Source organism: Esox lucius, chromosome 20 (genome assembly GCF_011004845.1).
Source record: "Esox lucius isolate fEsoLuc1 chromosome 20, fEsoLuc1.pri, whole genome shotgun sequence".
In the NCBI taxonomy this organism is placed as follows: Eukaryota; Metazoa; Chordata; class Actinopteri; order Esociformes; family Esocidae; genus Esox; species Esox lucius.
The window spans coordinates 26,250,349-26,269,006 of record NC_047588.1 but is presented as its reverse complement, the minus strand read 5'-3'; the positions used below and the strand labels follow the sequence as shown (position 1 = coordinate 26,269,006).

The window sequence follows — 18,658 nt, the reverse complement described above, 5'->3', positions numbered from 1 at the left end:
TAGAACGGCCTTATCAATAATTTCTTACTAAGCTCTGCTTTTGCCTTTGTCAGAGAACAAAGAAAAGGGTAAAGATGTGAATCTAATGGTCCCTAAGAAAGAGCAAATGGAGAGCGCTATAACAGAGGGACAACCTGACACCAACCTCCCCCCTCCAGCCAAGCTGATGCAGGACTGGTCCCGCACCCCTCTTCCCCACGTCTGCCCTCATTGTGGCCAGACCTTCACACGCAGGGTGTTCCTCCGCGCTCACGTCTTCAGCCACACCGGAGAGAAACTCTTCACCTGCAAGGTACTCCTGGACTGGAAATGTCTTCTGTTGGAATTCCTTTAAGATATCGATTACAAATGACTGAGACATGTTTTCTATGAACTGTTTGGAGTTAGAAGAATTGTCTTAACAAGCTACGCGATGTCCTTCCTTGAATAATATTCCTAATGATAATTGTTTGCTTGTTTCTTTAGGTGTGTCAGAAGTCATTTGCTTCCTCTCCTAACCTGCTGCGCCACAGCCTGACCCACATGGGCACCAAGCCTTTCCCCTGCTCTGTGTGTGGCAAGCGTTTCTCCCAGCATGCCACCCTGAAAAGACATGCTCTCATCCACAGCCAGCCCAAAACCCGCTGCCGCAGGGCCCGATGGCAGGTGAGACCTGGGGCCAGTTAGGACTCTGTTCCCTTTGGTGGACAGCTTTAGACCTGGGGCCAGTTAGGACTCTGTTCCCTTTGGTGGACAGCTTTAGACCTGGGGCCAGTTAGGACTCTGTTCCCTTTGGTGGACAGCTTTAGACCTAGGGCCAGTTAGGACTCTGTTCCCTTTGGTGGACAGCTTTAGACCTGGGGGCAGTTAGGACTCTGTTCCCTTTGGTGGACAGCTTTAGACCTGGGCGGAGTCAGGACTCTTCCCTTTGGTGGATGGCTTTTGACCTGGGGGAGTCAGGTCTCTCTTCCCTTTGGTGGACAGCTTTAGACATGGGACAAAGGGAAGGGGGAGCCAAAGGGGACACCACTTGTTGTTTTCTTGGATACCTTCCAGTCCCTGAACATACCAGTGTGTTAATCATCGGCTGTAACAAATACCTGTAAACACTGAGGCTCAATAGGGTCATTCTGGATCTAATCACTAAAACTGACTTCATTGTTTCTCATGATGTTCTGTGGTTTGTCCATGGTGGCTCTGAAGACACGGACAGCAGAGGGTGAGGATGGAGAAGTCCAGCTGTTTTCCTGTCCCAACTGTACTGCCCGCTTCCAGACGGACCAACAGCTCCAGGAGCACAGGTACGTGCTGAGCCGACTCCTAAAATTGTGCATGTTTCTAAGCCTGCTTCACAGGTGCAGATCAGACAAGCTGAACGTGATGCATTTCAAGGTGGAAGTTAACCTTGATTAAATCCAGTATGTTTTCCAAGTGCCTGTAGAAATAAGCACACTGCAAAACCGCATTGACAGTGAACTGTAGGACACAGGAAAGGATTTGACAACAGGAGCTGTGCTGCATGCATCCCATACAAAGGCCCTGTGCAGTCACTCTGATGGGATTTAGGCAGACGTGTGAACGGAGTGCCAGGGACACCTCGACGCCCTTGAGCCCTCGCCAGCCGTGATTGACGGGTGGGAGGCGGCAAATGAAGACGATAACGACAAGGGGTAGGAGGAGGAAGAGGCAGACAGAGAGGTGTCGGAGAGCTAGGTCCTGTTATCCTTAGGCTGCCGATCCAGAAGTGGGGTGGGGGGGGGATGATTAGTTCACAGATGACCCGTGTGCCGATAGGAGGCCACGATCGGGGAGTCAATGGTGTATTAGCCTTGAAACGCCTGTCGGTGTGTGGCTGCGGTGAAGCAGGAAGTCACAGTGTCTCTGCAGGGTACATTCCACTACAGTCCCTCTAATTAGAGAACACTGGGTGGTGGAGGAAGGACCTGTGCTGAAGCTGTAATTGTCAGGGTCATCTCGCCCTGAAATATTGATTCCTGTAGTCAGCGCAGAGCAGACGGATTGCCATACATTTTCTAAAAGCCATGAGTGATCTGCAGAGTGCTAATTATTTTTAGCGTCTAATATAAAGCAATGTTTAGCCTCAGTTGTTAATTATTCATACAACATGTATTGTTTTTTTTGGTTCATAGTGATTCTTTCTTTCTTGACTGTTGCCCCTATTCTGACATCCACAGTGGCCATTTAGGACAGTGCAAAGAGCATTATCCAAACAAAGGATACATTAGATCAGATCAGTGCAATGCACTGGCTAGCACTGGAATACCTGCTAACCAGGTTTGATTGGTTGATTAGTGTAATTAAGGGTTTAAATGCTGGACTTGAACAAAAGCCTGACCTTGCAAGACAATGGTGCTGAGTTAAATATGTCTACTGCTGTAATAACATGTTTAGGTGAACTCCTCCTTCAACCTTAGATTCACCAGTAATTAAACCCCACATGATCCAACCAGCTGAATAATTCCAGTACCTCTCCTCCCCCTCCTTCTCCAGGCTATATCTTTCCATTATGTATTATAAAAACAAATGCTTTCATGGCTCATCACACTCAGAATCAACCCATTTATCTGCAGCTATTACATTATATCACACATCTAATAATTCAGTGTTTAACCATGAAAAAGCTTTAAAACATGGTTAAGTACACAGGTCTGTAGTTAATCGTAATAGAAGGACACTGTGTTAGGCGTTTGGTTGTATAGTTGTTTCAACCCTGTGTAGATGGGGATTACACTGTGCCCTTGAAGCATGGCTGACATGTACCTACAAATGACACTGTGATGTTACTGGTGCTGGTGAGCCGCTCCCCATACTGTTCACAATGAGGTTTCCTTTTTCCCTTTTAACACCTGTTCTCTTTCTATATGACAAAAATAAATGCCTCATATTTCAGGACTGTATTAATAGTGCATTGGTCTAGCTCTTTGCCTTGTCTTTTTAATTCAGTTGTCTGAAAAATAAAAGATTATATTACTGTGGTAAAATATTCAGTACTGTGTTGTTAACATTAGTTGGCACATGTTATGTATACTTCTGTCCAGCTTACCCAACTGACCACCAACCACCCTGAGACAAGGCTGTGTAGCCCAAAGAGGAGGTGCAAACAGAAAAATCTGTGACTCCACCCACTTATGTTAAGTATGGCAAATAGCCTTGCATGTTGGGATAACTCTTACAGCTACTGTGTTCTGTCCATCAGACTCCTCCACACCAGCCATCCGTTCCCCTGCTCTGTCTGTGGAGAGGCATTCAAACGCAGGAAGGAGCTGGATCTGCACTCCCTCGCACACCAAGGTAGACCTTGCCATTCAATTAATCAACCCAATGTATTTTTAAAAGCCTTTTTTTATCAGCGGTTGTCACAACGTGCTTTTACAGATACCAAGGCGAAAACCCTATAGTAGAATATGTTATTGAAGCACAGTAGATGAGAAACTACCTAGATAAGCGGAAATCAAGAAGGAAACGAGAGTCGCTGTGTTTTAGGAGGTTGTCAGTCTGGCTTTACTGAGTGGAGATTATAATAAGAGTACATGACCTCCTCATCATTTTCAGTATATTTAAACATGTCGGAAAATACAGGTTTGAACAGTTTAGCGGTGAACAACAACAGCAGGAGTCTTCATTCTGAATGTAGATCAGCAACACAACCAGGTGAACTTTGGACATGGATGACTAGGTGAGCTATGGGCAGCAACAGCAGGAATCGTGATGCTGAATGTAGATCAGCAACACAACCATGGGGACTTTGGACAGGGACAGCTAGGAGTTGTCAGCATGGTCAGAATACCATAGGGGTAAATTATTGCTAAGATTCAGTTGCAAACCAAAGAAATTTGAGGAAGTCTACCTATGATCCAACAGGATACCAGATAAGACAGAACAGACTGACCCTAGACCCCAGCACATAGACTATTGCAGTGTAGAGACTGGGGACTCAGGTAGAAGGGTTCTGTCACCATGTCAGAGCCAGACAGGAAAAAGATCCACCCACTGCCAAGAATAGCCCAGGACACCAAAGGGTAACCCAACAGTAGGGCTGTCAAATTCATATTAAACATTCAAATACATTTTCTAATGTAAGACCTTTTAAAATATATTCAAGCACAAACAAATTATATTTGAACGTTAGGATGTGCATCTGACAAAATCCTCCTGGTCATTCTGCTGCTGGCATCAACTCATCAATGAATATGACCAAGAGCACATGGATGTTTCTTTTCAATGTCGCGAGCCTCGTTTGAATTGGTCGGGGGGAAATAGCAGCAGTGCACCATCCACATCAGGAAACCCAGTGATGTGGAACATGTACATTATTGGGTTTCTGGGCAGTGGATGGAGTCAGAAAATAAAGCCACATTGGTTTGGAAATTGAAGTGGAACTTAGGGATCATTCAACAGAACCCTACGGAGCTCAATACAGTCCATTCCCAAACATGCCCCATCTGACAGAATATTATTTTCCTTAGCCAGACATGGAAACAAGTTGATGTCCTAGTATTTATTTATATCGGAAACAAGCTGGGCTTGGTGTTGAACACGTTGATATCCTAGTATTTCTGAAAGGCATAGAAAGGTATTTGGTTAAGATGGAGGCAATGACTGAATTCCATATATTTGTTTAGACAATTACACTTTTTTATTTATAGTTAATCCTTCGTTTAATATAGCCTTTTGACCCATAGAATGGAAGATTATCACAATATAAGATATATATTAACCTCTTCGGCCTAAGTATCATTAGTCTATAATGTGACACAAAAACAAAGTGTTAATCGTTGTTTATGTGACTTTACATTGTAGACCAAAGAGGAGGTGCAAACAGAAAGATCTTTTACTCAACCTACTCATGTTGAGTATGGCAAATAGCCTTACATGTTGTGATTAGGGCTACGACAACTATTCGATAATATTGATAACATTCTTAATAAAAAGCACATTTCATTATTAATTAGTTAGGTATTTGTGGGATGCACCTTAGGAATAAATTCAGTTGTGCCAGTACACATGATTCCATTTCATATTCCTCCATTAAATAAGACAGACACTAATTACAAGAGCCAAGTTTATAAACTTACATGTCACAAATGTTAATAATTACCACACACTTTCCTAATACCACCCCTACTGACATGGTATCTTCCAGAAAAGGCCAACATATCCACAGGGATTGAAACAGGCACTACAAAGCCAGCCCACAATTGAAGTTTTGGAGGTAAACCTGGAGGCTACTGAGAACACAAGAAAGACTGTCATTCAAACTATTTATAAGAGACAATTGGGACCAACTGCCTGTACATGGATTTAAACAATTCACATGAAGGAATATGTAAATAATATAATGCTGGAATGCTAAGCTAACCTGTGCGTCGACCCACAGAACTAACAGCCAACAGCTTACTCAAAGGAAAGTGTGTGTGTGTGTGTGTGTGTGTGTGTGTGTGTGTGTGTGTGTGTGTGTGTGTGTGTGTGTGTGTGTGTGTGTGTGTGTGTGTGTGTGTGTGTGTGTGTGTGTGTGTGTGTGTGTGTGTGTGTGTGTGTGTGTGTGTGTGTGTGTGTGTGTGTGTGTGTGTGTGTGTGTGTGTGTGTGTGTGTGTGTGTGTGTGTGTGTGTGTGTGTGTGTGTGTGTGTGACTATTCCCAATGCTGTCCGTAGCCAGGGACGGACTTCTACGTCACATGTAGACTGTGGGGTTCAACACGTTTGGTGTTTAGTGGATTTTCTGAGAGCTCAGTTTTAGGGCTTATTTACATTGAGACATTTTCCAAGACATAAGACACTAGATTGTTTTGTTGTGTAAACTTGCAGATATCTATAACTCGAGACGCCACCTTCCATGGTACTGTAGCGTGTGCCATCTTTTTTATCAGGCCCCCATGAGGTTTGCAAGTGTGAAGACAATTGTGCCAGAACTGCATCAGGTTCCTGTGCAGTGTGGACGCTTATCGCTAGGTTGTTCCTCAATAGACGCCCACAATCCTGTGTGGTACGTCTCAAACATGCCAGTGTACATTCAAACACTATGGATATGATTACGCAAACTTTGCTAAGTCTATCTAGGATTTTATTTTCTTGCGTAATCTACAAGCCCTTAGAGTGGCTAAATGGCATATTTAGTTTTTTTAAGCAAGAAACCATTAATTTCTAATGCATGGTTGAGTTGTGCATTAATGTAATATTATATAAGGACCTTCAAACCGTTTGGTTACTTATGTACATTGAGTTTATTTACGTCAACCTTAATTTATTGCAATAAAGGGATGTAGGACCTGACTTCACAGACCACATAAGCTATTTTTAAATCTCCATAGCTGGTCTAAGACTCACTGTGATGGCTTATGTTCCCGTCACCTCATTGCTTGAATGTATTTTGAACTGTAGAGCAATTCTGGATGAATTCCAACACAATAATGCACATTTTTAATCGTAACATTTTAAGGAAGAAAACTAACTGGCTGTACAAAATCATTGGAGTTAATTGTTTGTTTTTTATTATTTCTTTATTTTTCAAGATAGTGTAGCACCATTGAAACTGTAGGTTTACATTGTCATGTGTTTTGAGAACAATGTACAAGCACTGTTGCTCTATGCACTTTACCAAGCCCTTCCACATATGTTTTCAATTTGTTTTTGAATTATCTTAAGTTGTTTTTAAGAGGGCATGGTGCAAGGACAAACTCTAGGAAAACAAATTGGAAGAACAGTTTAATGTTACATATTTACACAAATCTTCAAAGTAGTCATTGATAGACAACTTGGTTATCAAAATAGTTTTTAGTGGACAACACACAAGGCATCCAATAGGAATTAACTGAATGACACGAGAAAGCCAGTGACTCAGCCCCTTTAATATCTGTGGAGAGTGGATAGCTTAGTTGGGAGATAGAAGCCTGCAGGGCAGAGGTGGCTAGGCTGGTTTGTTAATCTAGTGCCTTGCTGTGCCTTCTTTTTTAACTTTATCCTTCTGGACTATCCTTCAGGATTAATTCAGAGAAATTAGTAAAAACTGGTCAGTGTAAGGCTTTGCCAGGTTATCCTTAAAATCAGCCCTAGCCTTCACAGGAAACCATTATTGGGAGGCTAGCAGTGGAATAATATTATAGATGCATCATTATCAATTGTTGGCGATGGAGAAATACTGCTCTTGAAATATGTTATATTTTCAAAACACAAAATCAAGGTCCAGAGTTGCCCTTTTTTGTTTAGTACTGTACATCCATCCAAGATTCATTGTCAACAGATCTGACCACAGATACGTTTTTTTCCCCCCCCCTCTTAAGACCAGCTTCATGGTTCTGTCTGAGTTAATAATTAGACAGAGGTTCAGAAAAGCAGAACTTAATATTTGGTACAGAAACATTTGTTTGCAATTGCAGAGATCATATGTTTCCTGTAGTTCTTGACCAGGTTTGAACACACTGCAGCAGGGATTTTGGCCCACTCCATACAGACCTTCTCCAGATCCTTCAGGTTTCGGGGCTGTCGCTAGGCAATACAGACTTTCAGCTCCCTCCAAAGATTTTCTAATGGGTTCAGGTCTGGAGACTGGCTAGGGCACTCCAGGACCTTGAGATGCTTCTTACTCCTTAGTTGCCCTGGCTGTGTGTTGTGATTGCAATCATCGATCAGAACTCTTAAAGGAGGAAGTACAGAGACAGAATTGTCTTGGCATAATTAACCGTTTATTTGCAAATAGAGAGACGCGTCAAACGCTTACAAACATAATCCTAGGAGTCTCTAACTTAATTCATGAACAGTCATCAGTACTTATAGTGGAAAAGGGGGTGTGGTAAGATGCTGCCCATCACCTTATCTTTCCTGCCATAATGTTTACTGTTGTGTTTACCTAAAGGGGCCAGCTGACCTTACTGTCCCCCAAGGACCACATTCCTAAGAAACAAAGGACTGACACCCTTATTGGTCTAGGCAGGAGAACAGATGGTGAAAGTACCTAGTGATGCTCTGATATTATACAGACGTGTCACAATCAAAGTAAAGATTTACACGCCAGGCAATAGAAAGACAGACATTTCTCAAATGTACCTTAGTTCAAAATTTCCATAAGTGTTTAAGGTCGTTGTCATGCTGGAGGACCCAACCACGACCCATCTTTAATGCTCTTACTGAGGGAAGGAGGTTGTTGGCCAAGATCTCGTGATACATGGCCCCATCCATACTCCCCTCAATAAGGTGCAGTCGTCCTGTCCCCTTTGCAGAAAAGCATCCCCAAAGAATGATGTTTCCATGCTTCATGGTTGGGATGGTGTTCTTCGGGTTGTACTCATCCTTCTTCTTCCTCCAAACATGGTGAGTGGAGTTTAGACCAAAAAGCTCTATTTTTGTCTCATCAGACCACATGACCTTCTCCCATTCCTCCTCTGGATCGTCCAGATGGTCATTGGCAAACTTCAGACGGGCCTGGACATGCGCTGGCTTGAACAGGGGGACCTTGCGTGCGCTGCAGGATTTTAATCCATGATTAAGTAGTGTGTTACTAATAGTTTTCTTTGAGACTATGGTCCCAGCTCTCCTGCCGTGTAGTTCTGGGCTGATCCCTCACCTTCCTCATGATCATTGATGCCCCACGAGGTGAGATCTTGCATGGAGCCCCAGACGGAAGGAGATTGACCATCATCTTGAACTTCTTCCATTTTCTAATAATTGCGCAAACAGTTGTTGCCTTCTCACCTAGGTGCTTGCCTATTGTCCTGTAGCCCATCCCAGCCTTGTGCAGGTCTACAATTTTATCCCTGATGTCCTTACACAGCTCTCTGGTCTTAACCATTGTGGAGAGGTTGGAGTCTGTTTGATTGAGTGTGTGGACAGGTGTCTTTTATACAGGTAACGAGTTCAAACAGGTGCAGTTAATACAGGTAATGAGTGGAGAACAGGAGGGCTTCTTAAAGAAAAACTAACAGGTCTGTGAGAGCCGGAATTCTTACTGGTTGGTAGGTGATCAAATACTTATGTCATGCAATAAAATGCAAATTAATTATTTAAAAATCATACAATGTAATTTTCTGGATTTTTGACAGACCTCTACATGCTTTGCAAGTAGGAAAACCTTCAAAATCGGCAGTGTATCAGATACTAGTTCTCCCCACTGTATGCTGGTTTGTGCAGCATTTTTCTCTGGGTTTCATTTCTATGTTTCAATGTCCACCGGTAGGACATTCTGCCTGGATTTCTATGTAAAATGCAGATGGCCAATACATACTCACAATATGAGGTTTGACGACCAAAAGGCTGGGATAAATAACATCATGACATAAAACTAATGAAATTCCAATCAGGTGCGAATGATTCGAAGATAATTCAAGAATAAAATGAGGGTCGAGCCTTCCATAAAGATAATGAACTTGGTCTGGTTTGGTCATATGAATCTGTGGTGACACATCATACCATGTACAAATGACCTATCTGAAGCCCTCAGAAGAAGGATTATTGATACCCATGAGTCTCAAAGGGGTTGCATAGCCATTTACCAACAATTCATGATGCATGTATTATCATACATTGCAATATTAATAGACATTGCCATACTGTTTGGTGGTAAGAGACATTTCTTAGTCACGTGCAATATTTAAATTGGCCTGATGCATCATTTTGGGGTTTGCCTCGTTATTGATTCATGCAAAGGTCCTAGGCTAGCCAACACTGATCATTTACAAACATTGATCTATCTACGTATATTATGTTTCTGGTCTGGTGTTGTCTTGGCAGCCTTATTAGCCTGTGTTGCTGGCATCAGCAGGGAAAGGGTCAGAAAGCACTTCTCTTAGAGACAGAGAGGGCTGAAGAGGTGACTGGGTGGAATTGATCCATTGATTATTAGTCAGGTCTATTGATGGTGATTATCCTTATTAAACCATTTTAACTGAAGGCTCCTTGGGGAGGACTGTTCAGTGATTCTGTTTGGTAGGCGTTACCTTGGTAACTGGAACCTTGTGTCCTGGTTACTGAAAATTCAAAGCTGAGCATCTTCTTTCTTAAGCAGTTGTGTATTGCAAGTTCACTGGGGGTGGCAAACTTGTATTTTTTTTCTTCCCTCCCATGATTTTATATTAGTGGAAGCTTAACAGCCCCATGAACATCAAACACCATTGTACATTAGGGATGAGTTTGTTTTCCTGCATACTCCTTCTTTCAATGCCATACTAGGGCTGCACGATTAATGCAAATCATAATAAAATTGTGATTTGAACATGGATGATTTCGAATCCACAGAAAGCTGCTCTTTTGGCTTTTTATTTTTTTACACTCAATCAAATTATAATTTTTACTGGTGTGTCATCCTTGCTTATACCATTGATTTTAGAATCTGTTTGCCTACCTAAAAATAATAATTCTGATTATTGTCAAAAAGGTGGGAGCCTGGCAAACAAACTGCATGATCGTCAGTCAAAACATATATAAAAGCTCCTTACAACATGTCTTCCCTAATGTTTTGCTATTTTTGGACAATAAACATTTACAATTAAAATGTCCAGCTAAATGTCTCAAATCGGTCTATCAAAGGACAGCGGAAGTAAAACAATTTATTGTTCTGACCACACCTCTCACTCGTCCCAATTTATTAAGAGTGAGTTAAACTGACACAAACTGAAAACATGATTTTTGAGGAATTCTCTCTCTTGGATGACTATTGTATTCTAAAAATATCCTAATTCCGTGATGGCCCTATAACTAATAAAATTAATAGCCACAACCTTATAAAATACACTGCTCAAAAAAGTAAAGGGAACACATAATCATCACAGTATAACACCCAGTCAATTAAACTTCAGGCATATCAATCTGTCCAGTTAGGAAGCATAAGCGATTCTGAATCTGTCACCTGTTTTGGTGCAAATGAAAGTGACAAGTGCACTGGAGAGGCAACAGCAAGACAACCCCCAAAAAGGGAATGGTTTTGCAGGTGGTAGCCACAGACAGTTGCTCTCTCCTTATCCTTCCTTAATGATTCTTCAAGTTTTGCATTTTACTAGTGTCCTTGTCACTGCTGGTAGTATGAGGCGGTACCTGCAGCCCATTCAGGTTGCACAGACAGTTTAGCCCCTCCAGCATGGGACATCCATATGTGCCGTCGCAAGAAGGATTGCTTTGTCTCCCCGTACAGTCTTAAGAGCTTGGAGGAGATACCAGGAGACGGGCTGTTACATGAGGAGAGGGCCATAGAAGGGCATCAACCCAGCAGCAGGACCGGTATCTGCTCCTTTCTGCAAGGAAGAACAGGAGGAGCACTGCCTGAGCACAACAAAATGACCTCCAACAGGCTACTTATGTGCATGTTTCTGACCAAACTGTCAGAAACCGACTCAGTGAGGATGGCATGAGGGCCCAACATGCTCTAGTGGGACCTGTGCTCACAGCCCAGCACTGTGCAGTTCAATTTGGCATTCGCCAGAGAACGCCAGAATTGGCAGGTCTGCCACTGGCATCCCATTCTCTTCACAGATGAGAGCAGGTTCACACTGAGCACATGTGTCAGACGTGAAAGAGTCTGGAGACACTGTGGTGTACTTCATGCTGCCTGCAACATCATAAAGCATGACCGGTTTGGCGGTCAGTCCGTGATGGTCTGGGGAGGCATATCCTTGGAGGGTCAAAAAGACCTCCATGTGCTAGCCAACGGTACCCTGACTGCTGTTAAGCAACGCAACAAACACATTTTTACACTTGAGACTGCACCATTGGGACTTGCATGAAAAATACGTGGCAAAGAAATCTCTTGACAAAACCAAAAATACATCACAAACCCGTCTTTTGACTTTTATGTTGATCTGGTTGCCTTCTATTCTTCTCATTGTATTTAGGGACCTATAATTGTAAAAAATTAATAATATCCTCTAGATCAGCCTGTTGAGTGATAATGTGTGGAAACTGTTTGTTTTTCGGGCATTTATCAGCTCGCTTGTTCTGGGTGAACACACTTTGCATAGAAATGATTGCATGCATGGATTAGGCACAGATTTTTTGCATACACATGCTTGATGAATGAGGGCCCAGGCGTAATTTAGTTTTTCGTTACAGTCAAGGCTTTTCTTTTCCGGCAACCTTTCCAACAAGGTTGTTGACAGAGTTATTGTCAAATTTTGGAATTGTATATCTGCAGATTTGGGGACCTCAAGATCCAAGGTCTGTCGTCAAATATACATTATCGATAGCCAAGCTGAATGGGTTTTCCCAGCAAAGTTGATTGGCATGCCCTGTGTGGCCCCAGGGAAACATGGGTTGCTCATTTTGAATAATTTTAATGGCCCTGAAAACAAAGACATGCAAAAGGAGTTCTACATATTCCTCAGTGCAGGCTATCCATATCACCAGAGCATAATTATGCTTTCTATTTCTAGGGTGGATTCATGGCTAGTATTTGAATAAAAAAGAACTAATGTGTAACAGGGAGAACGGCGCTATGTTGTTTGATGCCTGTGTGGATGTCCAAATACTAATGATGTCTGGAAACGGACACGCACCTGTCCTCAACAGCTGAAACATCTGTCAATAGGTTTGTTCTTTTTTTATTGCTCCCCTCCACAAGTGCACCAACACATACCACTACCCCCATTATGTTAATGTGTTAGCAACCGGCGTCACACTATGGAGGTCAGAACTTCTAGTTATGGATGGAATCACATCAAGTAAGTGTGGAATTCCCCACTAATGGGGGCCATTAATTACACAATTGTCAATAAAGTTATTGACAACTTTTTGTGTAAAACTAACATTGCAGTTCAGACTTATTCCCTGCTCCAAACTCTCATCATTCAGTAGTCAGGCTTCAAAGCAAACAGTCTACATTACATTAAAAAATATTATGTTCCTTTATGTCTCAAAATGATTGGAACTGTGGTTGGCATGCAAGCACCTTCACATATGCCTACAATAACATTGTAGGACTGTGGTTGGATTGGGGACCAGTTTTTGCTGGGGCTGGTGGAATTTGGACAGTTAGCCAGCAGGAGCTAGCAAGGGAAATATGAAAAGCAGACCTGTGTGCAGACCTCTACTCAATCAATCAAACAAATGTATTTATAAAGCCCTTTTTACAGCAGCTGTTGTCACAAAGTGCTTTTACAAAACACCCTGCCTGAAACCCCAAGGAGCAATCAACAACAGTATTGAAGCACAGTGGCTAGTTAAAACACTTGGGCTGTGTCCAGAGTCTATAAAACCTCATCCAGGTCGGCAGCATGATCAGATGGACAAGGACAGGACCAACCTGGGGGTGGGGGGGAGGTTGATAAGCAGAGTGGCAGCTGGAATGGTCAGGTGTCATCTTGATCTGCAACACAAACAGGAGGACTTTGGACAGGGACAGCAACAAGACTTTTGATCCTGGTACTCCAGAGGTGTGGGCCAAGACCTCATGTCCTCCTAAGTTTAAACAGGAGACAAGGAAAATGTAGGGGTGCATTCATTAGGTTTACAAGGATTAACAATGGAGAAGGAGAACTGACCCTACCCATCCAATATAGCAACGTAAAACCTCGGGACTGAGACGGGGGTCCAGTTACACTGTGGCCCTCTCCGGGGGGGGGGGGCCCCAGTCAGGGCCTAACAGGCAGGAAATCAATCCACCCACACTGTGCACCTACTTTGTGCAGACCTCTATTTTGTACAGACATTTACTGTGTGCAGACCTCTCTTAGACCAGTCTTTACTTTGTGCAGACCTCTACTGTGTGCAGAACTCTACTAGACCGACCTCTACTGTCTGAAGACCTACTTGACCGGACTTTACTATTTGCAGACCTCTTCTGTGTGCAGACTTCTACTAGACTGGTCCCCACTGTGTGCAGACCTCTACTAGACCGGGCTCTACTGTGTGCAGACCTCTACTGTGTGCTGACCTCTACTAGACTGGTCTTTATTATTTGCAGACCTCTACTGTGTGAAGACCTCTACTAGACCGGTCTCCACTGTGTGCAGACCTCTACTAGACCGGGCTCTACTGTGTGTAGACCTCTACTGTTTGCAGACCTCTAATGTGTGCTGACCTGTACTAGGCCGGTCTTTATTATTTGCAGACCTCTACTGTGTGCAGACCTCTACTAGACCGGTCTTCACTATTTGCAGACCTCTACTGTGTGCAGACCTCTACTAGATCGGTCTTTACTATTTGCAGATCTCTACTGTGTGCAGATCCCTACTGTTTGCAGACCTCTACTGTGTGCTGACCTCTACTAGACCGGTCTTTACTGAGGGCAGACCTCTATTGTGTGCAAACGCCTCTACCGCTACTAGATAGAGAGGCCAACATCCAGGCTGTCAACAGTGTATGTGTCTGTGTCTGTTAACAAGTCAGCATAGAATCCTTCCTGTATACTGATTGACTGATGACTCCAGACAGGAAACCCAGCTGTTTTGGTGGGGGGGGGGGGGGGAGGGGTCAGTGACCACCTGAACACCCACTGAATCTATACATTCCTGTAGAGAACACTCCTTTTAGCCCTTCACTTACTGTCAGACTTCAAAACCCTTTGGACGGTGTTGTTCGCAGTGACTGCGATGACTGAGATAGGAAATGAAACCCTGGCATCTGTGTTCCAGACAAGGAGCCGGTGTCGTGCCCCCACTGTTCCTCACAGTTCCTGAACCAGTCCGTGTTGGACATCCACCTGCAACGCTGTCCCAGGCCGGAGGATGACAAGGCGTTGGGACGCGGCCGGGGACAGGGACGGGGCCGCTCTATGGGACAGGTACTGCCTGCTCTACGCTCCCTTTATAATGACTACCAACTGTAACAGGTGGCTCATTTGTGTCTCATACTTTTGGCTGACTTGAGGGTAAAGCCTATAGTTGTGTTTTTAATGTTGAATCCCTCTCTCTCTTTCTGCAGGTCGAGTGTGACATGTGTGGTCATTGCTGTATGACCCAGGACGGTCTGGACCTCCACCGGCTCTCCCACACGGGTCAGACCCCCCTGCGCTGTCCCATGTCCCCTTGCAGGCGCCGCTTTGCCTCCAGCTCAGCCCTGAGCGAACACATCCTGGCCCACTGCCAGGGTACCCTGGGGAAGGGACGCGGCTCCAAGCGCTTCCACTGCCAGATCTGTGGAAAGGACTTTGCCTACACCTCCACCTTCAATGTCCACATGAGGATCCACACGGATGAGAGGCCCTTTGAGGTGAGAAGATGGGGTTGGTGATGGCCGGTGGGGGGGTTCTCTTACGGTCCTCTTATTTTCTGACCATTCTACGTGTACATTGTTCAATTGTGTCTTATCCTTCAATGATTTAATCAGTCCTCTGCCAGTGATTGAAGACTTTGCCTTGGCCCTTCATTTGGTCATCATCCTCATCATCCCTATAAATCTGTGGTCACACCAGGGTATTGTGGTCACACCAGGGTATTGTGGTCACACCAGTGTATTGTGGTCACCCCAGTGTATTGTGGTCACCCCAGTGTATTGTGGTCACTTCAGTGGCTGTGGTCACTCCAGTATATAATGTGGTCACTCCAGTGGCTGCAGTCACTCCAGTGTATAATGTGGTCACTCCAGTGGCTAATGTGGTCACTCCAGTGGCTAATGTGGTCACTCCAGTGGCTGCGGTCACTCCAGTATATAATGTGGTCACTCCAGTGGATAATGTGGTCACTCCAGTGGCTGCAGTCACTCCAGTATATAATGTGGTCACTCCAGTGGCTGCAGTCACTCCAGTATATAATGTGGTCACTCCAGTGGCTGCAGTCACTCCAGTATATAATGTGGTCACTCCAGTGGCTGCAGTCACTCCAGTATATAATGTGGTCACTCCAGTGGCTGCAGTCACTCCAGTATATAATGTGGTCACTCCAGTGGCTGCAGTCACTCCAGTATATAATGTGGTCACTCCAGTGGCTGCAGTCACTCCAGTATATAATGTGGTCACTCCAGTGGCTGCAGTCACTCCAGTATATAATGTGGTCACTCCAGTGGCTGCAGTCACTCCAGTATATAATGTGGTCACTCCAGTGGCTGCAGTCACTCCAGTGTATAATGTCACTCCAGTGTATAATGTCTGCTAGTGTCCTCCCTCTCTCCCCCCGCAGTATGATTAATGACTTAGAGCCTGGCAGCTCCTCTCTGTTACTATTCTGGGACTGGGTTCCACTGGGCCGGTCCGGACAGGCAGGAGGCCCTAAACACACTGGCCTCTCCTCCCACCCCCAGGCTTCTCCACTTTGATATAAAAAAGCAGTCAAAGCTGTGAAGGTGTTGGGGAGAGAATGTCTCTGCCGACTCCCTCTGGTCCTACTAATGTAGGCTTTGTCTCTGTGGTCATTCAGTATGGCAGACAGAAAGTGTAGAATAAGATAAATATCCTGCAGTAGTACTGGAGCTCAGTTCTGGCAGCTTTTTTACTCATGGTTTAGTCCCCTGTGTATCATTTACTGCTCTGTCTCTACCTACTATTGTGTACTCTTTCTTTCTCTCTCTTTCTCACACTCACTCACTCTGTTTTGATATCCCTCCCTCTCCTCTTCCTCTTTGTCTGCCTCGTCAGCCAGAAGTGTTTCGTCTCTGCAGATCTTCTTCTTAACAGTTTTCTAAATCTTTGAATATTAATGTTCCCTCCTCGATTCCCCGCGTGCCCCTCCTCATCCTTTCTCCTCATCCTCTTCCTCCTTGTCCTCCTTCTCAGTGTTCTACGTGTGGGAAGCGTTTCCGCCAGCTGCCCCACCTCCAGGACCACGAGCGCATCCACAGCGGCCTGAGGCCGTTCTGCTGCTGGGTGTGTGGGAAGAGCTTCAGCGTGGCCGCCCGCCTCACAGAGCACGCCCGCATCCACAGTGGAGAGAAGCCCTACCCCTGCCATCGATGCCCGTCTGCCTTCCGGTCCCGCTCCAACCTTGACAAGCACATCCGTCTGCACAGCCAAGACGACAAGACCGGGGGTGCCACGGATGCTGAGGCGGAAGGGGCGAGGGTGCTGTCGTCTCTGGTGGCGGGGGGCGAAGGAGAGTCAGCAGTGCAGGCCATACTGCTGGTCCAGGCTGATGGAGCCACCGAGGGGGTTATGGTACCGGCGGTGCCAGTCTCTGAGCAGGCCTCTGGGGCTATGTTTTCTGGGCAGGCTGGGACCTCCCAGCTGGTGTTCCTTGGTGGTCAGGCCATCTCGGTCCCATCCCTCTCAGCCATCATGGAGGGACACGAGATCCCCTCTGTCACTGTGGTAGATGGACAGGAGGTGTCACACACAATCGAGTTCATCCTGGAGGAGACCATCTCATAGAGGAGGGGACTAGATAAAAGGGAGGGAGAAGGAGGGGGAAAGACAGGGGGGATAAGGGCGTGGAAGAGGGAGGGGGTAGAGAAGCCTAGTAGACTGAAAGTAGGTAGCTTTTCAGACTAGTAACGAGTTCAATCAAAACCCATTGTATAGTTTTTTTTATTTTTTCCTCAGTCCCGGGTATATGTTCAGGAACCAATGTTTGATGGTCAGAACATTGGTTCATGAACTTGATCTGTTTTGCTGCATATTCTTTGATTTTAAGGCTAAAGATTTGAGAGGTGCTACTGTGTTTGGAATCAAATAATTGATTGTGAATGTTAAAATATTATATCGAAGCCAGTGAGGAAAACTATAATTGCATGGCAGAAAGTGTTTACAGTGAAAAGCTGATTGTAAATGTGTTCCCAAAGTGTATGTACATACACCATGTTTTAGAGTGCGTTCTAACAGAGGTGGTATAACCCAGGAAACATGTTAAAAGCAATAAATTCTGCTTTGTTTTAAAATAAAATGCTTTACCGGTTCCCTTCTCCTTCTCTCAGTGAATAAGGAAGCGAAAACAGGGCCATGTCATCTCCCACAATAAATAGGATGGCCTCCATAGACCCTACAGTAAATCTACAATTCTCTTTGGCATCAACAGTAAGGATTCTGTCTGACACACAGGCAGTCAGTTAGTCATTGAGGTGTCCTGTAAACATGCAAGCAAATGTGCGCATGCACACGCACACATGCTACTTGACCTTAATAATAGTGTGGGGAAGATGTGACTGGGGACAAGATCATACCCAAGCAGAGCTCAGGCAGTAATCATTATGAAATAACCCTACAAGGCATGTAATTACGCTGGATATTAATTTAATTGATTATCACTATTGTGCTATTCGTGTATAGTTTCAGCTGTGGTGTTAATGAAATGTTTGTGACAGATGTGAATTGATTAACTTCATATGGTAATTACTTATGATTAGTAAAGGAGAACGTTTTTGTGATGATCTCAGCTGGATGGGAAATTACACATCAAAAATAATGATCCCATTTGCGTTTAAAATGGGAAAGGCTTGATGTGATAGAACTTCTGCCTGCATTGCAACACCCCATTATAGTTCTCTAAAGCTCCCTTTATGACGGTCGCCCACCCAGCAAATGCTGACGGGAGGGTTTTCACACGCACACGCACACACTGTCTTGATTTGTTTTCATGACATGGAATGAGAAATGCTGGAGATTGTTTTGGATCCTGAGAGAGAGAAATTGCTGCATTTCAGCGGAGGAACCTAGTTTTAAAATACTTTTTTGCAGCCTTTTTTGAGGTGAGGAGACATTCACAGAATTATACTAACCTCAGTTGGTGGAGATAAGGATGGAAGTAATCTTTTCAGTAAATTAATTTTCCTCCAACCTCCACTGTTTGCCTGGCTACTCATCCTCATCCCTCTGGCC

At 44.4% G+C, this 18,658-nt stretch overlaps 1 protein-coding gene across 2 annotated transcripts in view; it reads left to right on the top strand.

Annotated features, from left to right (window-relative positions):
• znf574 (zinc finger protein 574) overlaps nucleotides 1–18,075 on the top strand; it is a 28,410-nt gene extending 10,335 nt beyond the window's left edge. Inside the window, exons 4-10 of one of the 2 annotated variants that reach the window (XM_010903310.5) lie at nucleotides 54–292; nucleotides 466–645; nucleotides 1,183–1,280; nucleotides 3,197–3,291; nucleotides 14,550–14,698; nucleotides 14,839–15,126; nucleotides 16,625–18,075. In XM_010903310.5, coding sequence (XP_010901612.2) covers nucleotides 54–292; nucleotides 466–645; nucleotides 1,183–1,280; nucleotides 3,197–3,291; nucleotides 14,550–14,698; nucleotides 14,839–15,126; nucleotides 16,625–17,215 — 1,640 coding nt within the window. In that variant the 3' untranslated portion in view covers nucleotides 17,216–18,075. The remainder of the gene's footprint in view (nucleotides 1–53; nucleotides 293–465; nucleotides 646–1,182; nucleotides 1,281–3,196; nucleotides 3,292–14,549; nucleotides 14,699–14,838; nucleotides 15,127–16,624) is intronic. The other variant, XM_010903309.4, reaches the window with a different exon arrangement.
• The last annotated feature ends 583 nt before the right edge of the window (nucleotides 18,076–18,658 follow it).